Raw genomic sequence first — 15,271 nt, 5'->3', positions numbered from 1 at the left:
TAAGAAACAAGTGCTTCCCACTATGTGGACTAATTAAGAAATGGTAAAGTAATATATACTTTATATCTTTGAAAAGACAAATATTTTTAAAATATATTCTTTACATTCTATATTAATGTAAAGCAATAATTATAACATTTGTCTTCTCTTTTGAATGCGAGGATTTTGTTAATAAGCAAAACTTCTACATGTCAATGTCAGTTTTGTTTTAAACACTTTATCTATTAAATGCTCAATGCGTAGTGTTTAAAAAAATCTTCTTCGTCTTCCAGTCGAAAGTCAAAAATATTTGGTGAATGCATTTCATCTTTTTAGAACGCTATTCCCGACTTTTTCAAACATATTTAATAGCCAGCGTAAGTACAGTAATATGCATATTAAACCTGTGTGAATATCAGTTGAATAAATCAATTATAAGCTCAACCCTACACTCTAGACTCTCTTATAATTGGTCATTGATTTAGCCAGTGTTACAAAGCTATTATTAATCTATATTTTTCTAAATATAGCTACTGGGAGTTAAGCGAAATAACGCTAATTTTACGTTAATCAATTAAAGTTTCAAAATATTAATTGAATTTTTCTTGGATTGGTTAATTCTCTATGAAATTATTAGTAGTAGGGAAAAATTGCTACCTAAAAAGGCCATGTACAACAGGAGCTATCTCTCACTAAACAAGCTATTTGTGCAAACTCTATTAAAAACTGAAATTTCCCTTTGAAAGTTGAGAATGTCACATGATAAATTGGAAAAAAAAATTTTAAAAATACGCAGTGGGAGTAATTGGAATTCTTGGGAAATGTCGCAAATGTTAATAAGGGAAATTTAATGTTATCAAATTCCTTCCAATGTTATTGTCATCTTAACATATGTTCACTTAACATATGCTTTACATAACAGAAATTCTCCAAAATTTTCAAACTTATGGAAATAAAAAAACGCCTAAGTGTATGCCTCAATTTCTGCAAATTCTTTAGAGTTTTTAAGCCAGGTAGGAACATTGTAATGCCGAAATACCCCATTTGGCCTTAAGTTGTAGCGGTATATATTAATATTGGCACGGCTCGAAAAACAGTTTATTATATGGTAACGTAAGTAGACATAGATCCTTTGGCTTGTTCCTCCCAAGTCTATGCGTACACCTGGCGACCTGCGTTCTGTTTGCGCATGCAGTTGGTCAGGGCGCCGGCGATGAGGAAGACGACCAGGTCGAAGATGCAGAGGCCCAGGCCGGACCAGCGGATGATGTCCATGTTGTCGTTCCAGAACTCCTCGAACTTGGCGCTGCAACCGGGCCTCGACTGGTAGACCGCGGGGGTACTGCAGGTGGCCTGGCGGTCCAGGTAGCCGCAGCAGGTTCCGGGAACCGAAAGGCCGATGTAGTTGTAGTTGGTATAGCCGGTATCGCCGCAGCAGCCGAAGGTTTCCTCCAGCACGCCCATGGCAGTGTAGTCATGGGAGTCCCAGAGCAAGTTAACCAGATTGGTCATGTCGCCCAGGAAGGCAGATCGGTTCACGAAGACCCAGCACGTGAGCACCAGTTGCAGAATGAAGAGCACGAAAACCATGCTGGTGTACTGCAAGATTCCACTCCAATTAGATTGAATTCCTTGGGATATATATGATCTTCAAGCAAACTTACCGCTCCGGTCATGCAGGCACTCTGCCGGAAAATGCCGTAGCACCCGAAGAAGGACACCACGAAGATGAGGCCTCCCAGAACGGTGACGCAGATGGGGATGGTGTTCGTGTCCGTCCCACTGCCCGCGGCATCGAAGTGGCTCAGATCGGACAGCATGATCGATCCCAGCACGATCAGGAGGATGCCGACGATCTGGAAGTGTTCGGATGATTACTAGGAGCCATCTCTGGTTGCCTGACAGTTCTGTGGTCATAAGCATTCTACATTATAATAAATGTTTAATGGTATTATAAGTATCCGAGAATATGTCCTGAAAACTTGTCCACAAGCTGGACAAGGATGTCGGTGACCAAGATCTTCATTTAATTCATTAATGTGACATAGTGATTAAATAATCAAGTCATATACATTTATGCTAATTTATGAAATTCACAATCAGACGGATATGACTAGTTATAACTAAGCTGATAAAAAACAAACTTTAATCAGCCTTTTCTGGTAATTCTTAGGTTGAAAAATGTATCTTTTAACTGCGTAAATAATGAGAGTAACTACATATTTAGTTAGATAAATAATAAATGATTATTTAATTATGGATTGTGGTACTTCCTTAGTTTATTTATCCAAATCATCTTTTATTTACTCCAACTTAGCATTGCTAAAATATGAACTTGTGTGCATGTGTGCCCCCTTTGAAGCTCATTTTGAACTCATTACTTATATTACAAAACACTGATAATGCCAATCAACTGATAAAATTCGTGTACATATGTCCACTTGCATTACAGATAGATATTATTATCTATGCCAGCACATTTCTATGAATAATAGTGCTAAATCTTGTGACTCAAAGCCAATCGAAAGAAGCGACCGATGCGTAATTTATGGATTATTCACTTTATTCACTTGTTTTAAATTATGCAGAATAGAGTTCGATATTTGTTGCATATACATTGTTTTGCATATGACTTTATTGTTGAATGAAAGAAGTCAGCTAGAAGGTTTTAAATGCTATATATTATTTTCCAGAACATAGGTCGAGATATTATTGAAAGAAATTCAAATAAATAAACAGGTACTGTTTGATAAATACATTTACATAATTAATGGACATTATTGGAAATTCATTTTAATTGTAACTTATTTGGGATTTGCACCCAGTAGTTTTTGGTCTATTGGTACACGGCTCATTACACTATTAACCGCCAAGCACTTACCAAAAACACGATATTGACAATATATAAAATAAAGTTGACTATTCCCGATAGACAACCCATTTTGAAAGTATGTGGTTTGCTCCTGTATTCAGTAGAATGAAATAAACACAATTGTTTTATCCAAAGGAGTTGTTGACTCTGATTTTATCGCGCACTCGCGTCGTTTACTGTCGTTCGATTGGACTGGTCCTCCAGATGGGCTACTGTTTTTAAATTGGCCAACAGACACGGACGCTATCGGAGGAAAGATACGCGAGTGCCTGTTATCATAATCATGGCCGAAACGAAAAATAGATAATGGGCCATGGGCGGCGGGCGGAGATCGATAGCCATTGCCATATGGAGCTGATTCACCACTACCGAGGGCATTCGATCTCGGAAACGCGGCACTGGGCGTACGGGCCGATAAGGACGTACTTTTTGGAAAAACATCAACCTGTCCTGATTAGATAGACGGCAGCCAGAGGTAGACAGCGAATAAGCAATAATATTTCATTGGGCTTAACCTATTCCGGTTTTTTTACGGTGAGTGAATGAGTGAGGGAGGAATTCGTGTGCTGGATTTATGCTAGGAACTGATCTACGGCTAGGGATGGTGTCGGGCTTCGACTCTAGCGCTTCCTCATCGCGCTGGCCAGACAGCAGGACATGATGAAGATGCCCAGCTCGAAGAGGGCGATGATCAGACTGCTCCACCGAATCAGGTCCGTATTGGAGGCCCAGAAGTCGACGAACTCCTGCCGGCAGCCAGGTCGCTGGCTGTAGATAGCCGCCTCGCACACCTTGTTGCGATCCTTGTAGCCGCAGCAGGAGCTGGGCACGGTTTCATACTGTTCGTAACCCGTGTTGCCACAGCAAGTGAACTGCAATGAAATAGACACGTAAATATCCGGAGCAAACCAATGAATTTCGGGGAACTTACGGCCAACTGGAGGGCATCCATGGGGTATCCCTGTGCGGCATTGTTCTCATCCCACGCCTTGTCCACTGCCTTGCCCATGCTGGACAGGAACTTGTCGTTGGCCGCGAAGATCCAGATGGAGAGCGCCAGTTGCAGGCCGAACAGAATCAGCATGCAGATGGCGTACTGGAAGGAATGGTAAGTCAGTTAGCTTCCCATTTGGGTCAGTGGGTGGTTTCCGAGTGCTTACGATGGTGGTGCAGCAGGCGTTCTCGCGAATGGTGCCGCAGCATCCGAAGAAGGCCACCACGAAGGTGACACATCCGATGACGATAATGCAGATCGGGATGGTCTGGGTGTTAACGCCTCCGTCGAAGGCCGTGAAGTTGCCCATCGTAGAGAGCATGATGGAGCCCACCACGATGAGCAGGATGCCACCGGCCACGAACACCAGGTTGAGCAAGTACAGCATGTACTTGAAGATCGCGGATAGACAGTTCATGGTGCTGGGTTCTGTTCGGGTTTCTCGTTGGCTAGCTGGATAATCCGTTCGTTCGATGCGACGATGTTCGTCTAACTGAATGGGCCTTCTGACAGAACCCGGCTATTAAAGCTTACTCGGAGTCCTCATCTTATCGGCTGCGCTCTTATCTCGGCCATAAAATTCCGCATGTACTTGTGCTGGAAGCTCCGATGCCCAAATACTTGTACTTGGTGGTTCGCTTTGCACCCACGAGATACCAGATCGTGGAGGTGGTCCGAACCCGGGAAATTACGTCCTTGGCACACTGACTCATTCGATGAACGGTAGGTGCAAACTGCTGGGGGCGGAATTTTATCTAGCCCTCGTGCGATTCCATCTTGGAGGCGTTAGATCCTTCACAAGATGAATCATTCACACCCTCCACACCTTGCCTTATCAACAATCAAGAGTTCACCGTGCACGCTGACTCACAAATTACGTTGCTCGGAGTCCGTTTCCCCGTGAGTCCCCTATCTTATCGCATAGATTTACGTACTATCAATCGAGCAATAAACCTTTTAGAGAGTGCACTCCCAGCCTAACTCCAACAACCTGATTTAGATTTGGACAACTATTGGGGTTTCCGCGGTGGAATAATTCCCCGTTGACATTCAAAAACGGCTATGTTCCCTTCATAGATAAAATAGCTCATTGGAGATAAGATTTCGTCTAAGCCCTAAAAAGCTAACCGACTAAATATAGTCTTCTGATAGGTTAGTTCTACGGAAATATGTCAATGATTGATAATGATCTGCAATCAAGGTGTACTTGTTGGTTTGGGCCAGCTCTATTTATACTTATTAGTTCGCAGATTAAAACGTTATCGCAAATGGCTCAAATCCTCCCGTGGCAATTTAGAAAAATAGGTGCTTCAGGGCTTAAATCGAATTGCAAGCAATGTAAGCAAATTATTGCCATATGAAAGTGCCACTTTCCGACTATCGAAAGTAGACCGTTTTGCCATTAGGACACAGACTGAATTTTCGTGAATTGTAAATAAATTTCTCCGTTTATTGCAATCTCCAGGAGTATAAATTATTTTTGTACATATTAGCACATTCAGTGTAACTTTGAACAAACGATCTTACAAAAGGGATCGTTTCGCATTCGTCATTGGATTTGCTGCATTTGCTGCTTACGCTTGAGATTATGCGAATTTTAATGGCCATGTGTATCAGGTAAATATTCGTAAAATTGGGCAACATAATTCGTACTTTCGGTTTCAGTTAAAATTAGTGAAAGGCCTTAGTCCTTTGTCGATTAATATTCCGCACGGCGTCTATAGTTCCGAATGCTGTTCGCCAAGCAACAGGCGAAAACGAATCCCACGAACTGAAAGCAAAAAGGGTGTGGTATATAAGAAGATATAGGTGTAAAATCCCGAGGAAATCGCAATGGAAGGTAGGTAACTTGGTTCCATCCATCATATTTTTTCGAAATTCACATGGGGAAGCACCTAGCTTCGATGATTGCGTTCGATTGCGTTGCTCTGGACAAAGACTTACTTCGATGGCGGCGATGACCAGACCGGCATACTTGATGATGTCGCTGTTCCTGTCCCAGAACTCGACGAAGGTGCCCTTGCATCCCCGCTGGTAGACGGTCTCCCGGCGGCAGTTGTTGGTGTCGCTGCAGCAGGAGGGAGGGAACTTGCCCTGGAAGGCGTAGTCGGTGTAGCCACTGCGTCCGCAGCACTTCATCTGGGGGGCAGAAAGTCGGTTGAAGGTGTGTCAGATGTCCTTGGAAATCCCTAAATACTTACGCTGATCTGAATCGCGTCCATGTAGTCGGAACGACGGGTGCGATTGTCCCAGGCCTTCTCGACCACGTCGCCCATGATCTCCAGGTACTTGTCCTTCTGCACCCACATGTAGATCACCAAAGCCAGTTGGCCGATCATCAGGACGAACAGCAAGATCGAGTACTGCCACAAAGAATACATTTTGAATTGCAAGATGAATGGCAAGATGCAGGGTCAGTACGCTACCGTCATGGACATGCAGTAGGACTCCCGAATGGCTCCGCAGCAGCCGAACCAGGAAATCAGCAGGATGATGGCGCCCAGGATGATCATCGTCAAGGGCACCTGCTGCGTGCGCAGGGCCTCCGCGAAGTCATCGATGCTGTGAACTTTGCTGATCAGCAGAGCTCCGAATACGATTAGCAAGATGCCGCATATCTGAGGAAGGGAAATGTTCAGTTTATTAATCCTACGGCAACCAGGGTAGTCTAGTCTAACTAAACTAATATAGTTCTAAGTTATTTATGATTTAATTTGATCAAATGATTTTTAGTATCGAATTTCTTGTTTCTACCAGACTTGCGATACCAAATCGCCTAAAGAATATTCATTCAAATAAATGCTTATTGGGATATCATAAGCTTTTTTGTTTCGTTAAAAAGCTTTTAGGCGTTAAAAGCTCATGTCTGTTGTTAGATAAATAATATGCACTGCGAGAAACTAGAACTACGTTCTATTTTTGTCCAGTTCTTCGGCGATTTTCGATTACCGAGTTTCCGATTGGCTATTTGCATGGCTATCAAAGGCTTATCTTTTATCAATCCGATTCGCTGCGTTAATTAAGATTATGCATAAAAGCGATAACTATCAAAAACATATTTACTCTGCCTTTGATTTTATCGGTTGACGTAGTCACTAGATTAGATGCTCCTCATGTCAAACTACAGTTCATAAATTCGTAGGATTGCGCCAAACTGCAGCATGACTCAGCCGCCGAGCTCAGCGGTTCATGGGATCAGATTAGTTAGCATCGCATCCGATCAGAGAGAGCGATATTTCGACACTGGTCCAATTACAATAATGACCAGCCCACCCACTCGCACTCGTCTGGCATTTCAAGATCGCTCGGAACACACCCCCACCCCTCCCTCGGAAAATTGAGTTCAAGTGTACCGCCATCGACCCCCGGGTTTCCATTCCACCATGTGCGTGTGTAGATGAAATTTCGTTGTTTCCGAGTTTTGGCTCGCCGTCTCACAATGGGAGCAAGTTCACATTTAATTAAGTCAACTATTTTTGGGTGAGACCCCCTCCCCTCCTGAGCCATTACACAACTTTCCACACAGAACAAATATTTGTATGTTTCCATGTTGGTTCTCAAGTTAATTTCAGCCACTTTAAAATGTCAAAAAGGTTTGAGAACTGCGGAGCAATCAAATGACCTATTTCAAATAGATAGGTCATCCCATCCATCTCGTTGACCGATTTCCCCATCAACAAAAAGGGTTTTCTTTGGTAAATTTTCCTTATTCGTTTACTGCCCACGACTGACGAATTCGCGCCGTGTGCTCATGTTTTTCCGCCCGTAGTGAATGACATCCATGTTTGCGTGACGCGAATAATGCGCTGTGCCTCCGACGCAGTCGGATTTCCCAGCTGCAGCAAGTCAGGGCACCAGCGCCAAACTGGTTGGACGAAGTACAGTTCCACCTGGCGGTGCAGTGACTTTGGGGCAGTGAGTTAGAAGTTGCAAAACCATATCAAAATGCCACCGTTGCTGGCGTTTCAACGATTGTTTGGTTGCCGTTTGGAACCAGTTAACCTCGGACTGACTCCGACTAATGGGATGCATGTTTGTGGGGTTCGGTTGTGGGGACCGAAGCAACAGAAACTCGTTTTGGGACTCCAAAGTAAACAAAAGAGTACGTAGTATACACAAATTTATACAGAATTTTTCGGGTACCGCTACGTCACAAACGTAGCCCAATTTTAATAACTGGATTTGGGAATACTGATGATGATCTCAAGCTCTGCCCCCCACTTTGAACTTACAGTGCGTTTCGTAACCGGAAAGTGGTAGTGCTGATGGGAAAAGAGACTCCATAAATGCTATAAATGATCCTACCTTTAGGATCCTTAATGAACATTGTTTGAGATATGTTTAATTTCATGAAATGTAAATATGTTTAGCCGACCTTAAGGACACAAAAATACGAAAATGCATTCAACGAGTGCTATCTCCTGCTGACCAGTTTTGTGGGCCTCGACTTTCTCAGCCAATACTGAAAACACCAATTTTAGGAAAACCAGTTTATTCCGCACCAATGTTATATCACTGCGAGCCTAAAACGCTGAGAAGTCGATCTAAGCTTGGCTGCTAGCGCTGGAAATTATGTAATGTTGAATCTAGACGAATGTACGCTACTCACCGAACAGAGCAAATTAAATATAAATAGGATATATTTAACCATGGAGATTCCGCAGCTCATTTTGCCCGAGTTTTGCCACAGATTGCTGGTGGAGGTGGATGAAGAACTGCAACTGATCGTTCGGGAGACGAAAAGAATGGAATGGAATTAAGAAATTCAGATACAAGCGTGAAAAGTTAGGTATTTCGGCATTTTATTTGGGAAACACGCACACGTACACACACAGGCACACGCACTGATGTCATCCGTGGTAAAAACATTTCGCTTATTTGAATATTTAAAAAATGCTGACGTTCTTCGCTCTACTGGGTGTGTAAATTAGCACACGATCACGTACCGCCTGGGCATCGAAAGTCGTTGGGCAAGTCGCTAGCTGTTCCCTTTACTAATAAGCTTTTGAGACTGACTTGTGTACTTGCGCTGGAGGTTTTGTAAACAAATGCTGTCTTATATCGCAGATGGTATTTGCCAATCGTTGAACAATAAATAGCAGGCAACACTAAGGTACAAATGCACAAGCTAGTAAACAGGCATAATGAAAATAGAGTAGCTGGCCATGGAACTAAGTTAATGGTGGCGAGCTAGCTAGCCCTGTAAATAGGTTTGTGGCAGGAACGGGGAGATCGCAATCAGCGCACTAGCTCCGGCAGCAGCTTCTCCTTGGGCAACCAGCGCTGCCTCAGTTCGTTGTAGCGGCGCCAGATGTAGGGATAGCCGGCGGCCCAGGAGAGCCAGGCCTCCTTCTCCACGGTGGTCTGCTCCACCTTCTTCAGATGCTGGTAGTACTTCCCGTTCTTCTTAACCGCGGCGGCGGCATCCTGCACGAAACGGGCGAAACGGAGCTTGAGCAGGGTCTCCGAGACGTCCAGCAGGCGGTTGCCCCGCGGCGGATGCACCAGGCACAGCTGGCAGACGACAAAGTCCTGTCCCTTGGCGGACTTAAGGGGCAGGAAGGTGGCCTCGCGGCCAATGAGGCACTGCTGCAGCCAGGAGTAGCCGTTGGCATTGACGCGCACGCCCGGCAACTTGACGGGCAGCAGGCGTTTGCGGCTGGTGAAGATCGGAAGCAGCGGCCGGTGCTGGATCATCAGCAGGGTGTCCTGCTCCTGCTGCTTTACCCCGGCGATCATGCCCGTGTGCATGACGCGCTCGCTGATCAGGCGCTCCGGGATGTGCGAGGGCTGCTTGAACTGGCGCACCAGGTAGGCCGGCTTTCGCTTGGCATAGGCCACGGCCAGCATGATGGCCGAGGTGCCGTAGATGACCAGCTCGCTGCCGCGCGTATCCCGCTCCAGGAAGTTACATAAGTCCTGGTACTTGGCCACCGCAAGATCCTTGGCCGCCTCCATTGGATAACTGGAAAGTGGTCGCTGGTTAGGCTTTTTCGGGTTGGGCGCCGCCACTGGCGGGTCTCACTTTACCACTTGGGGCGTTATGTCGCTTCGCTGGCCTAATCTATATGTAAAACCCTGCTAATGGCTAATTTCGTCGCTGATTCCGCTTTTCTTGGCTGCAATTCTGTTTTGCTACTGAACAGACTTTGACTTTTGCCTCACTGGAGTGCGAGCGGGACAACTAGTGTGCCGGTCGGGATCGCTCTTTCGGCACCTTACAACACTGCCTGCTACGCCACTGTCGCTCTCGCCCTCTCTCACACACACAAACACACGGAGTTTGAAAACAAAACTCACACACACAACTTGAGTTTTCCGCCTTTTGAATGAGTTTTTAAATGATTTTACGCGCGCTCCGCTTTTTCGAACCGTTCGTGAACAGTTGACAATGCTAACTGAAACGAACTGATCGGTCAAAAGCTGCGCCAAGCAGCCTCAACCTGTTGCGTCGCACACACACACACACACAAGCATAATTCGCAACGGTAATTACTGTAACTTGTTTTTCCGCTCTCTGTTACCAATCGCGTTTGTTTATTTATGCAAATTTGAAATGTTTCGGGAATTACGTACATATTTGTTTAACTTTTACTACTAATAAATGTTTTATCTATGCAAATTCGCTGCGGTTGGAGTTTGTGTTTTAATAGGAAAGTGAGAAACAGAGATTCGCCTGGAAAAGCGAGAAAAAACCTCACGTTGAAGATATATGGAAATTATAATTTTGTTTACACCTCGAAAAGTTTTTATAAGATAAAAACAGGAAATTGTAGGAAAAGTTTGTTTGAGATACACAAGGAAAATCCCACATGAATTGATATTCTAGAATTTCGAGTTAATGGTAAATGGCTCGAAACCGCAAAACTTTCGATGCGATTTCCGCTGGCGAACGTATTCTGCGGTTTTCGCCTCGGCTCGTCGTGGGCGGATTTTCCTCGAAAGTGGCCTAAAGCCAAAGCCAACCAGTTTGGGCCGATGTGCAGTTCTTGGTTGGCCAGCCTACTATGGCTTCGGGCATGGCTTCCGTTTTTAATTACCAGACAGAAGGGCGTTGTAATTGTGTTTAGCTTTTCCTTGACACACACTGGCAACAACAACAACAACATCATAAACTGGTTTACAGCTTACGTAATCCAATGAAAACGTGGCTTGGAAGCATTATTTTCGGATTTCGGTTGGTTGGGAAGGGGGTAGGGCAGGGGAGCGCCAACTGTCGCGCCCGCTGACATTCCTAATTAACAAGTGTGCTCCGAACAATTAACCTCACGTTGTTCCGTATTCAAATGTATTTCCACAACGCCCGGCACACAAAGAGAAGAATAAATTCGTATCTGCATCGATCGGAATCGCACTATCTGAATGGAACTCGTACTGGGATGAGTCACTGCCCCTAAAGATGGAAAATTGAATGTATCTAATAGATACCCGCGCTCAAGATCGTCTTTATGGTTTCCCACATTTACTTAAGACTAATATATTAAAGCAATGTAATAATTCGCACGAACAAATCAAGATACTTGCAGCTCTATTTCTTTTTCAGTAATTTGGAATGCAGCACGAATTCTTTGGAATAAAATATAACTCATACTGATTTTCCCAAATGGAAAAGCCATACATATATGATTATAAGTAGAAACACATCAAGACATTCTAAGAATATACAGAATTTGAAATATTTAAATTACTAATATTCATATTATTTGGAATTTGATATATTTTTTTCTGCAGTGCTGTCTTCCCAATTATTGTCAAAATAGAATCAATTATGAATCATTTGCTTGCACTTCTGGTTAGCTTCCTCGAGCAAATACTTTCTGTAAATGTCGAATTAGCGTCAAATGAATGACTTAAGTGAGATTGCCTCCCAAGGGGAGGACACTCGCTGGCGAGGAAAAGCCCGTGGCTGAGATTGAGATCGGCATGCGTCACACTCGAGCAATTTCGAAAATGCACTAGTGCCCCGGAAAAACCTCAACTGCTTCCCATGGGTGCGGGGTATCAAATTAGCATGTACACAGAAAGTAAAACTACAGTGAAATCAATCTCAAACAAAGAAGTGGGGAAATCAATAAAGTTTGCATTTAAGCGTTTTCAGTCAAAATTCCTTTCGCACATTATTGAAATATGTTTTTCTGTTAGTTTACTCAACTTGCAGCTGGACAAACAAAAATTATTATTTTTCTCAGACCTACAGTATTGAGATATTAATACAAAGAACTTCGTCATAAAAGTGGTTCAATTAATCCGTTTTCATACTGTTACTTTAGCAAATAATTTCTATATATGCACACATGTATAAATGATAATTTCAAGAACTCTTTCGAATTTCACCAATTTTGCTGTTGGTGATCAGAACTACGATACCCCAAAGTTATAGTATACACCATCGTAACCACAGAACCACTAGCCCATTGATACGAAATATCAGATCAGAATCAAATATCAGTATGGTATTATCGATTGGAAAATAGGGACGCCATAGTTGTGTGCTTTATTTCGTGTATCCGACTCCACTTGGGAAGCGTAGTCAGTGTTGTAATGTCCATTTAAAATCGTAAGTATATCAGTTAGCGAGTTCCGTAGCGACAAAAGGGGTTAGGGGTTCGCCCGCAGTCGAGGCTAGTACAATCGTCGCGTGTAGTGCATCTGCTGACCAGGAGGTGGCTGGGCGGAGCCGGATCCAGACGGGGCTCCCGGCTGGCCAGGCAGCATCGCCAGCTGTTGCCGAGCCATCTGCTGCTCGTGGGCGGATCCACCTCGTCCAGGGGCATAGCCCTGTGTGATGCTTCCCGCTGTTTTCGGATTCTGTGGAGGAAACTGGTCTGGCGTTAGTCAAGTGATTATTTAGTTCTTCCTTCCAAATGATATCAAATATGTTAAACAGTAGTTGCGAAGTTGGTTCTAATGCGTTTTCCTATTTGTAAGGAATCTTAATTAAAAACTGCAACATGTATTTGTTTTATAGAAAAGAGCTCTTTTTCAAGCTGCTGAGACTTTTAAAAACATTTTCTCACAGCCTAATCCTTGACCTTTTATTTTGAAGTTTTTAATCTATCTCGTTTGTTCTAACTTGTGAATTCTGAGACACTGCCACGGCTAATTAACCACAATTAAATCTCCGTTGTTGTTGAGAATGAGACCCACCTGGCTGCTGCTTATTTGCAGCACGTTGCTGTGCAAAGAGAGTTCGTTGAGCAGCGGCTTGAAGATGACGCCCTCCGGCAGCAGGTGTGGCGGAGGCGGGACGTGGCTCGGCGGCTGGCCGTCGTGCTTCACCTCGATGTGGTAGCGGTCCGGCAGCTTCTCCATAGTCACGTGCGGCTGGGAGGCCTTCACCGAGATGCTGCCGCCGGCTTGAGCCACCAGGTCTGCCTGCGAAATGGTCGGCTGGTCGAGGTTGATGTGGAGCACTTGCCTGGGCTGCGACTGCGACGATGCCTTGGGCGACTGCGAGTCGGGCGGCTTGCTGACCGTGGCGCTGGGCAGGTCCACGTGGTAGGCCTGGCGCAAGGGAAGGTTGTAGTTGTATATGGACTGCAAGCGGGCGTCTGCCTGGTGCTGTGTCGTCGGCGGAGGAGCGACCGTCTGGTAGAAGACCGTTCCCGTGCCCGGATACTGCGCCGATGTTTCTGGAAGAGAGGAAAAGCGAGGGTTAATTGGCGAATCTGGCTATCGTTCCGACGGAGGATCTCGGGCTTGGTATTGCAAGTGAGGTGCTTACTGTTCCATGATAATCTAGCATAGTCCGCGGCACGACGGTAGTCATCGTGTTCTGCGAATCGATCGTAAACAAATAACGAAATGAACATAAGTTGTGTGCCTGTGTTGTTAGAGGTTAGTGTGCGCAGTGAAATGGATTTCTCATGAACGGGACGGAGTGTTAGCGAGCAGTTAATCAAGAAGAACAGCGAAAGCTCCACAGAACAGATCAATCGGCGATTGAATTACACCTTTAGCCAATGCCGGTTTGCAGTTGAATTTTATAACTCGGATTAACTCCTAGGGAACCCTAAATATAATGTTTCTATACTATTATTACCTTCAAAATAATGGGGTTGGTTAAAATACCCGATACAAAGCTTAAACAGCACTAAACTTTCTTCACATCAAATTGATCATTTTCTTAGCTTGTAGCAAAGTTTTTTAAATCTGTCCTAATTGAAAGTTCAATTAAAAAAACTTACAACCTTATGAGCTTTAAAAGAACTTGGCAATCAGAATGTACGGATGATGACATCACGTTATCTCTCACCCAAATCTAAATCTAATATGTGCTAACCAGTTCAATGACTAATCAAGCTATGAGCAGATCCCATATTCGAGTTTATAAAATCCAACCGAAATTGCGTGCATGAGACTTTGGACTGTCTGCCTGAGGCAGCGTTCACTGTATCGGAGGCCCAGGGACCACATTGTCGACCTCTTCCTGGCTTACTCTGCTGGGCGTAGCTGGCGGCACTCTTGTAGTAAGCCTGCTGCTGACTCGGCGGCGATGGACTCCTGCCACGTTTTCCTGGCTGTCCGCCGGACGGGGGCTGCCCGGAAAAAAGAAGACCATTAGAACCTGAATCCCCCAAGTGCGCAGTCCAGACCTTCTGCATCAGCGTATGGTGCTGGTGTTGGAGACGCAGGGGCGGCAGGAAGACCGGGCTATTGGCCGCCGCCTGCTGGATGGCGAACAGTTCGTTCTCCTTGGCCAGCTTCTTGCGCGTTTCGTCCTCGTTGAGCACCTTCTTGAGTTGGACGGTCAGCTGATGCTTCTGGCTGTGCAGGTCGGCCAGCTGGTCGTCCAGTCTGGTGATCTGGCCGCGTGTGTCGTCCAGGGCCACCTGGTTCTGGCGCTCCACCTCCTCGCGCTCCCGGCGCAGCCGCTGCTCCTCGCACTGCGCCTCGAACTCTTCTTGACGCCGCTGGCGGTCCGCCACGATGAAGCCCTTCAGTGCCCCGCGCAGCTTCTCCGCCCGCTCGGCCTTCGCCGCCTGGGCGGCCGCGTTGCTGTTGTTTACCGCTGATGCTGGCGGCATCTTTGTGCTCTGCTTAGTTATCTTGCCAATTTTATAAGCGTTTGTGGACGACCGGGCAATCGCGACTGTTCGACCGATCCGACCGAGAGGCTCCACAAATGGAATGGCGTGCTGGTGGCGGTGGGCTGGAATCCAGGTGGACACCGCTACGGGAATCAATGGCTGGGCGTCTTGGGATCACTGCAAATGCTCGACGCCGTGCTGCACTTTATTTTCGTTCACTTTCAGCAAGGTTTTTTGTGGTAAACAATTTGTTGAGTGAGTGGGATGTGCCGACCAGTGTTGCCACCTATCGAATGAATAATGGGCTAAGCTAGCTAGAAAAAAGCTACTTTCCAATTGTGGTGGCAAATCTTAGGTTTACTTCGAACTAAATTACTTTAAAAAAAATTTATTATT

General features: G+C 45.1%; 5 protein-coding genes across 8 annotated transcripts; all 5 read right to left on the bottom strand.

Moving 5' to 3' along the window:
• Positions 1–1,029: 1,029 nt before the first annotated feature.
• Positions 1,030–2,943, bottom strand: LOC6607928 (23 kDa integral membrane protein). Its single transcript, XM_002032642.2, has 3 exons — positions 2,861–2,943; positions 1,644–1,835; positions 1,030–1,578 (listed from the first exon to the last, which is right to left on the bottom strand). The coding sequence occupies exons 1-3, from the start codon at positions 2,918–2,920 to the stop codon at positions 1,132–1,134; spliced, it is 699 nt and encodes a 232-aa protein (XP_002032678.1). The 5' UTR covers positions 2,921–2,943; the 3' UTR covers positions 1,030–1,131.
• A 384-nt stretch (positions 2,944–3,327) lies between these two features.
• On the bottom strand, positions 3,328–4,354 carry LOC6607927 (23 kDa integral membrane protein). The gene is made up of 3 exons (XM_002032641.2): positions 4,012–4,354; positions 3,783–3,947; positions 3,328–3,723 (listed from the first exon to the last, which is right to left on the bottom strand). Exons 1-3 carry the CDS (start codon positions 4,261–4,263, stop codon positions 3,472–3,474), a joined length of 669 nt encoding a protein of 222 aa, XP_002032677.1. The 5' UTR covers positions 4,264–4,354; the 3' UTR covers positions 3,328–3,471.
• Positions 4,355–5,264: 910 nt separating this feature from the next.
• LOC6607926 (23 kDa integral membrane protein) lies at positions 5,265–10,252 on the bottom strand. Of its 2 annotated transcripts, none has more exons than XM_002032640.2 (6): positions 10,146–10,252; positions 8,455–8,566; positions 6,272–6,463; positions 6,047–6,208; positions 5,790–5,984; positions 5,265–5,616 (listed from the first exon to the last, which is right to left on the bottom strand). In XM_002032640.2, the coding sequence occupies exons 2-6, from the start codon at positions 8,512–8,514 to the stop codon at positions 5,545–5,547; spliced, it is 681 nt and encodes a 226-aa protein (XP_002032676.1). In that variant the 5' UTR covers positions 8,515–8,566; positions 10,146–10,252; the 3' UTR covers positions 5,265–5,544. The 2 variants fall into 2 exon arrangements, with proteins under 2 accessions (XP_002032676.1, XP_032570999.1); XM_032715108.1 differs by having other exon boundaries at positions 10,150–10,231.
• LOC6607925 lies at positions 8,626–10,139 on the bottom strand. Its single transcript, XM_002032639.2, has 2 exons — positions 9,876–10,139; positions 8,626–9,810 (listed from the first exon to the last, which is right to left on the bottom strand). Exon 2 carries the CDS (start codon positions 9,801–9,803, stop codon positions 9,084–9,086), a length of 720 nt encoding a protein of 239 aa, XP_002032675.2. The 5' UTR covers positions 9,804–9,810; positions 9,876–10,139; the 3' UTR covers positions 8,626–9,083.
• A 2,047-nt stretch (positions 10,253–12,299) lies between the features above and the next one.
• Positions 12,300–15,175, bottom strand: LOC6607924 (G protein pathway suppressor 2). 3 transcript variants are annotated; one of them, XM_002032638.2, is made up of 5 exons: positions 14,441–15,175; positions 14,284–14,383; positions 13,570–13,620; positions 12,993–13,477; positions 12,300–12,653 (listed from the first exon to the last, which is right to left on the bottom strand). In XM_002032638.2, exons 1-5 carry the CDS (start codon positions 14,870–14,872, stop codon positions 12,468–12,470), a joined length of 1,254 nt encoding a protein of 417 aa, XP_002032674.1. In that variant the 5' UTR covers positions 14,873–15,175; the 3' UTR covers positions 12,300–12,467. The 3 variants fall into 3 exon arrangements, with proteins under 3 accessions (XP_002032674.1, XP_032570997.1, XP_032570998.1); XM_032715106.1 differs by having other exon boundaries at positions 12,300–12,665; positions 14,441–15,174; XM_032715107.1 differs by lacking the exon at positions 13,570–13,620 and having other exon boundaries at positions 12,300–12,665; positions 14,441–15,173.
• Positions 15,176–15,271: the final 96 nt, after the last annotated feature.

This window comes from Drosophila sechellia, chromosome 2R (genome assembly GCF_004382195.2).
Source record: "Drosophila sechellia strain sech25 chromosome 2R, ASM438219v1, whole genome shotgun sequence".
Taxonomy (NCBI): Eukaryota; Metazoa; Arthropoda; class Insecta; order Diptera; family Drosophilidae; genus Drosophila; species Drosophila sechellia.
Note: the sequence above shows the minus strand (reverse complement) of the source record. Positions and strands in the feature narration are given on the sequence as shown.

Coding starts and splice junctions, on each gene's coding strand:
- LOC6607928 (XM_002032642.2), bottom strand. CDS start 2,920: ATGGGTTGTCTATCGGGAATAGTCAACTTTATTTTATATATTGTCAAT. Junction 1,836..2,860: donor TTGTCAATATCGTGTTTTTG/GTAAGTGCTTGG, acceptor GAACACTTCCAG/ATCGTCGGCATCCTCCTGAT. Junction 1,579..1,643: donor GTGCCTGCATGACCGGAGCG/GTAAGTTTGCTT, acceptor GGAATCTTGCAG/TACACCAGCATGGTTTTCGT.
- LOC6607927 (XM_002032641.2), bottom strand. CDS start 4,263: ATGAACTGTCTATCCGCGATCTTCAAGTACATGCTGTACTTGCTCAAC. Junction 3,948..4,011: donor ACGCCTGCTGCACCACCATC/GTAAGCACTCGG, acceptor CATTCCTTCCAG/TACGCCATCTGCATGCTGAT. Junction 3,724..3,782: donor TGGATGCCCTCCAGTTGGCC/GTAAGTTCCCCG, acceptor ATTTCATTGCAG/TTCACTTGCTGTGGCAACAC.
- LOC6607926 (XM_002032640.2), bottom strand. CDS start 8,514: ATGAGCTGCGGAATCTCCATGGTTAAATATATCCTATTTATATTTAAT. Junction 6,464..8,454: donor TATTTAATTTGCTCTGTTCG/GTGAGTAGCGTA, acceptor TCCCTTCCTCAG/ATATGCGGCATCTTGCTAAT. Junction 5,617..5,789: donor TGGTCATCGCCGCCATCGAA/GTAAGTCTTTGT, acceptor TTTTGCTTTCAG/TTCGTGGGATTCGTTTTCGC.
- LOC6607925 (XM_002032639.2), bottom strand. CDS start 9,803: ATGGAGGCGGCCAAGGATCTTGCGGTGGCCAAGTACCAGGACTTATGT.
- LOC6607924 (XM_032715106.1), bottom strand. CDS start 14,872: ATGCCGCCAGCATCAGCGGTAAACAACAGCAACGCGGCCGCCCAGGCG. Junction 14,384..14,440: donor ACCATACGCTGATGCAGAAG/GTCTGGACTGCG, acceptor TTTTCCGGGCAG/CCCCCGTCCGGCGGACAGCC. Junction 13,621..14,283: donor CGCCAGCTACGCCCAGCAGA/GTAAGCCAGGAA, acceptor ATCGATTCGCAG/AACACGATGACTACCGTCGT.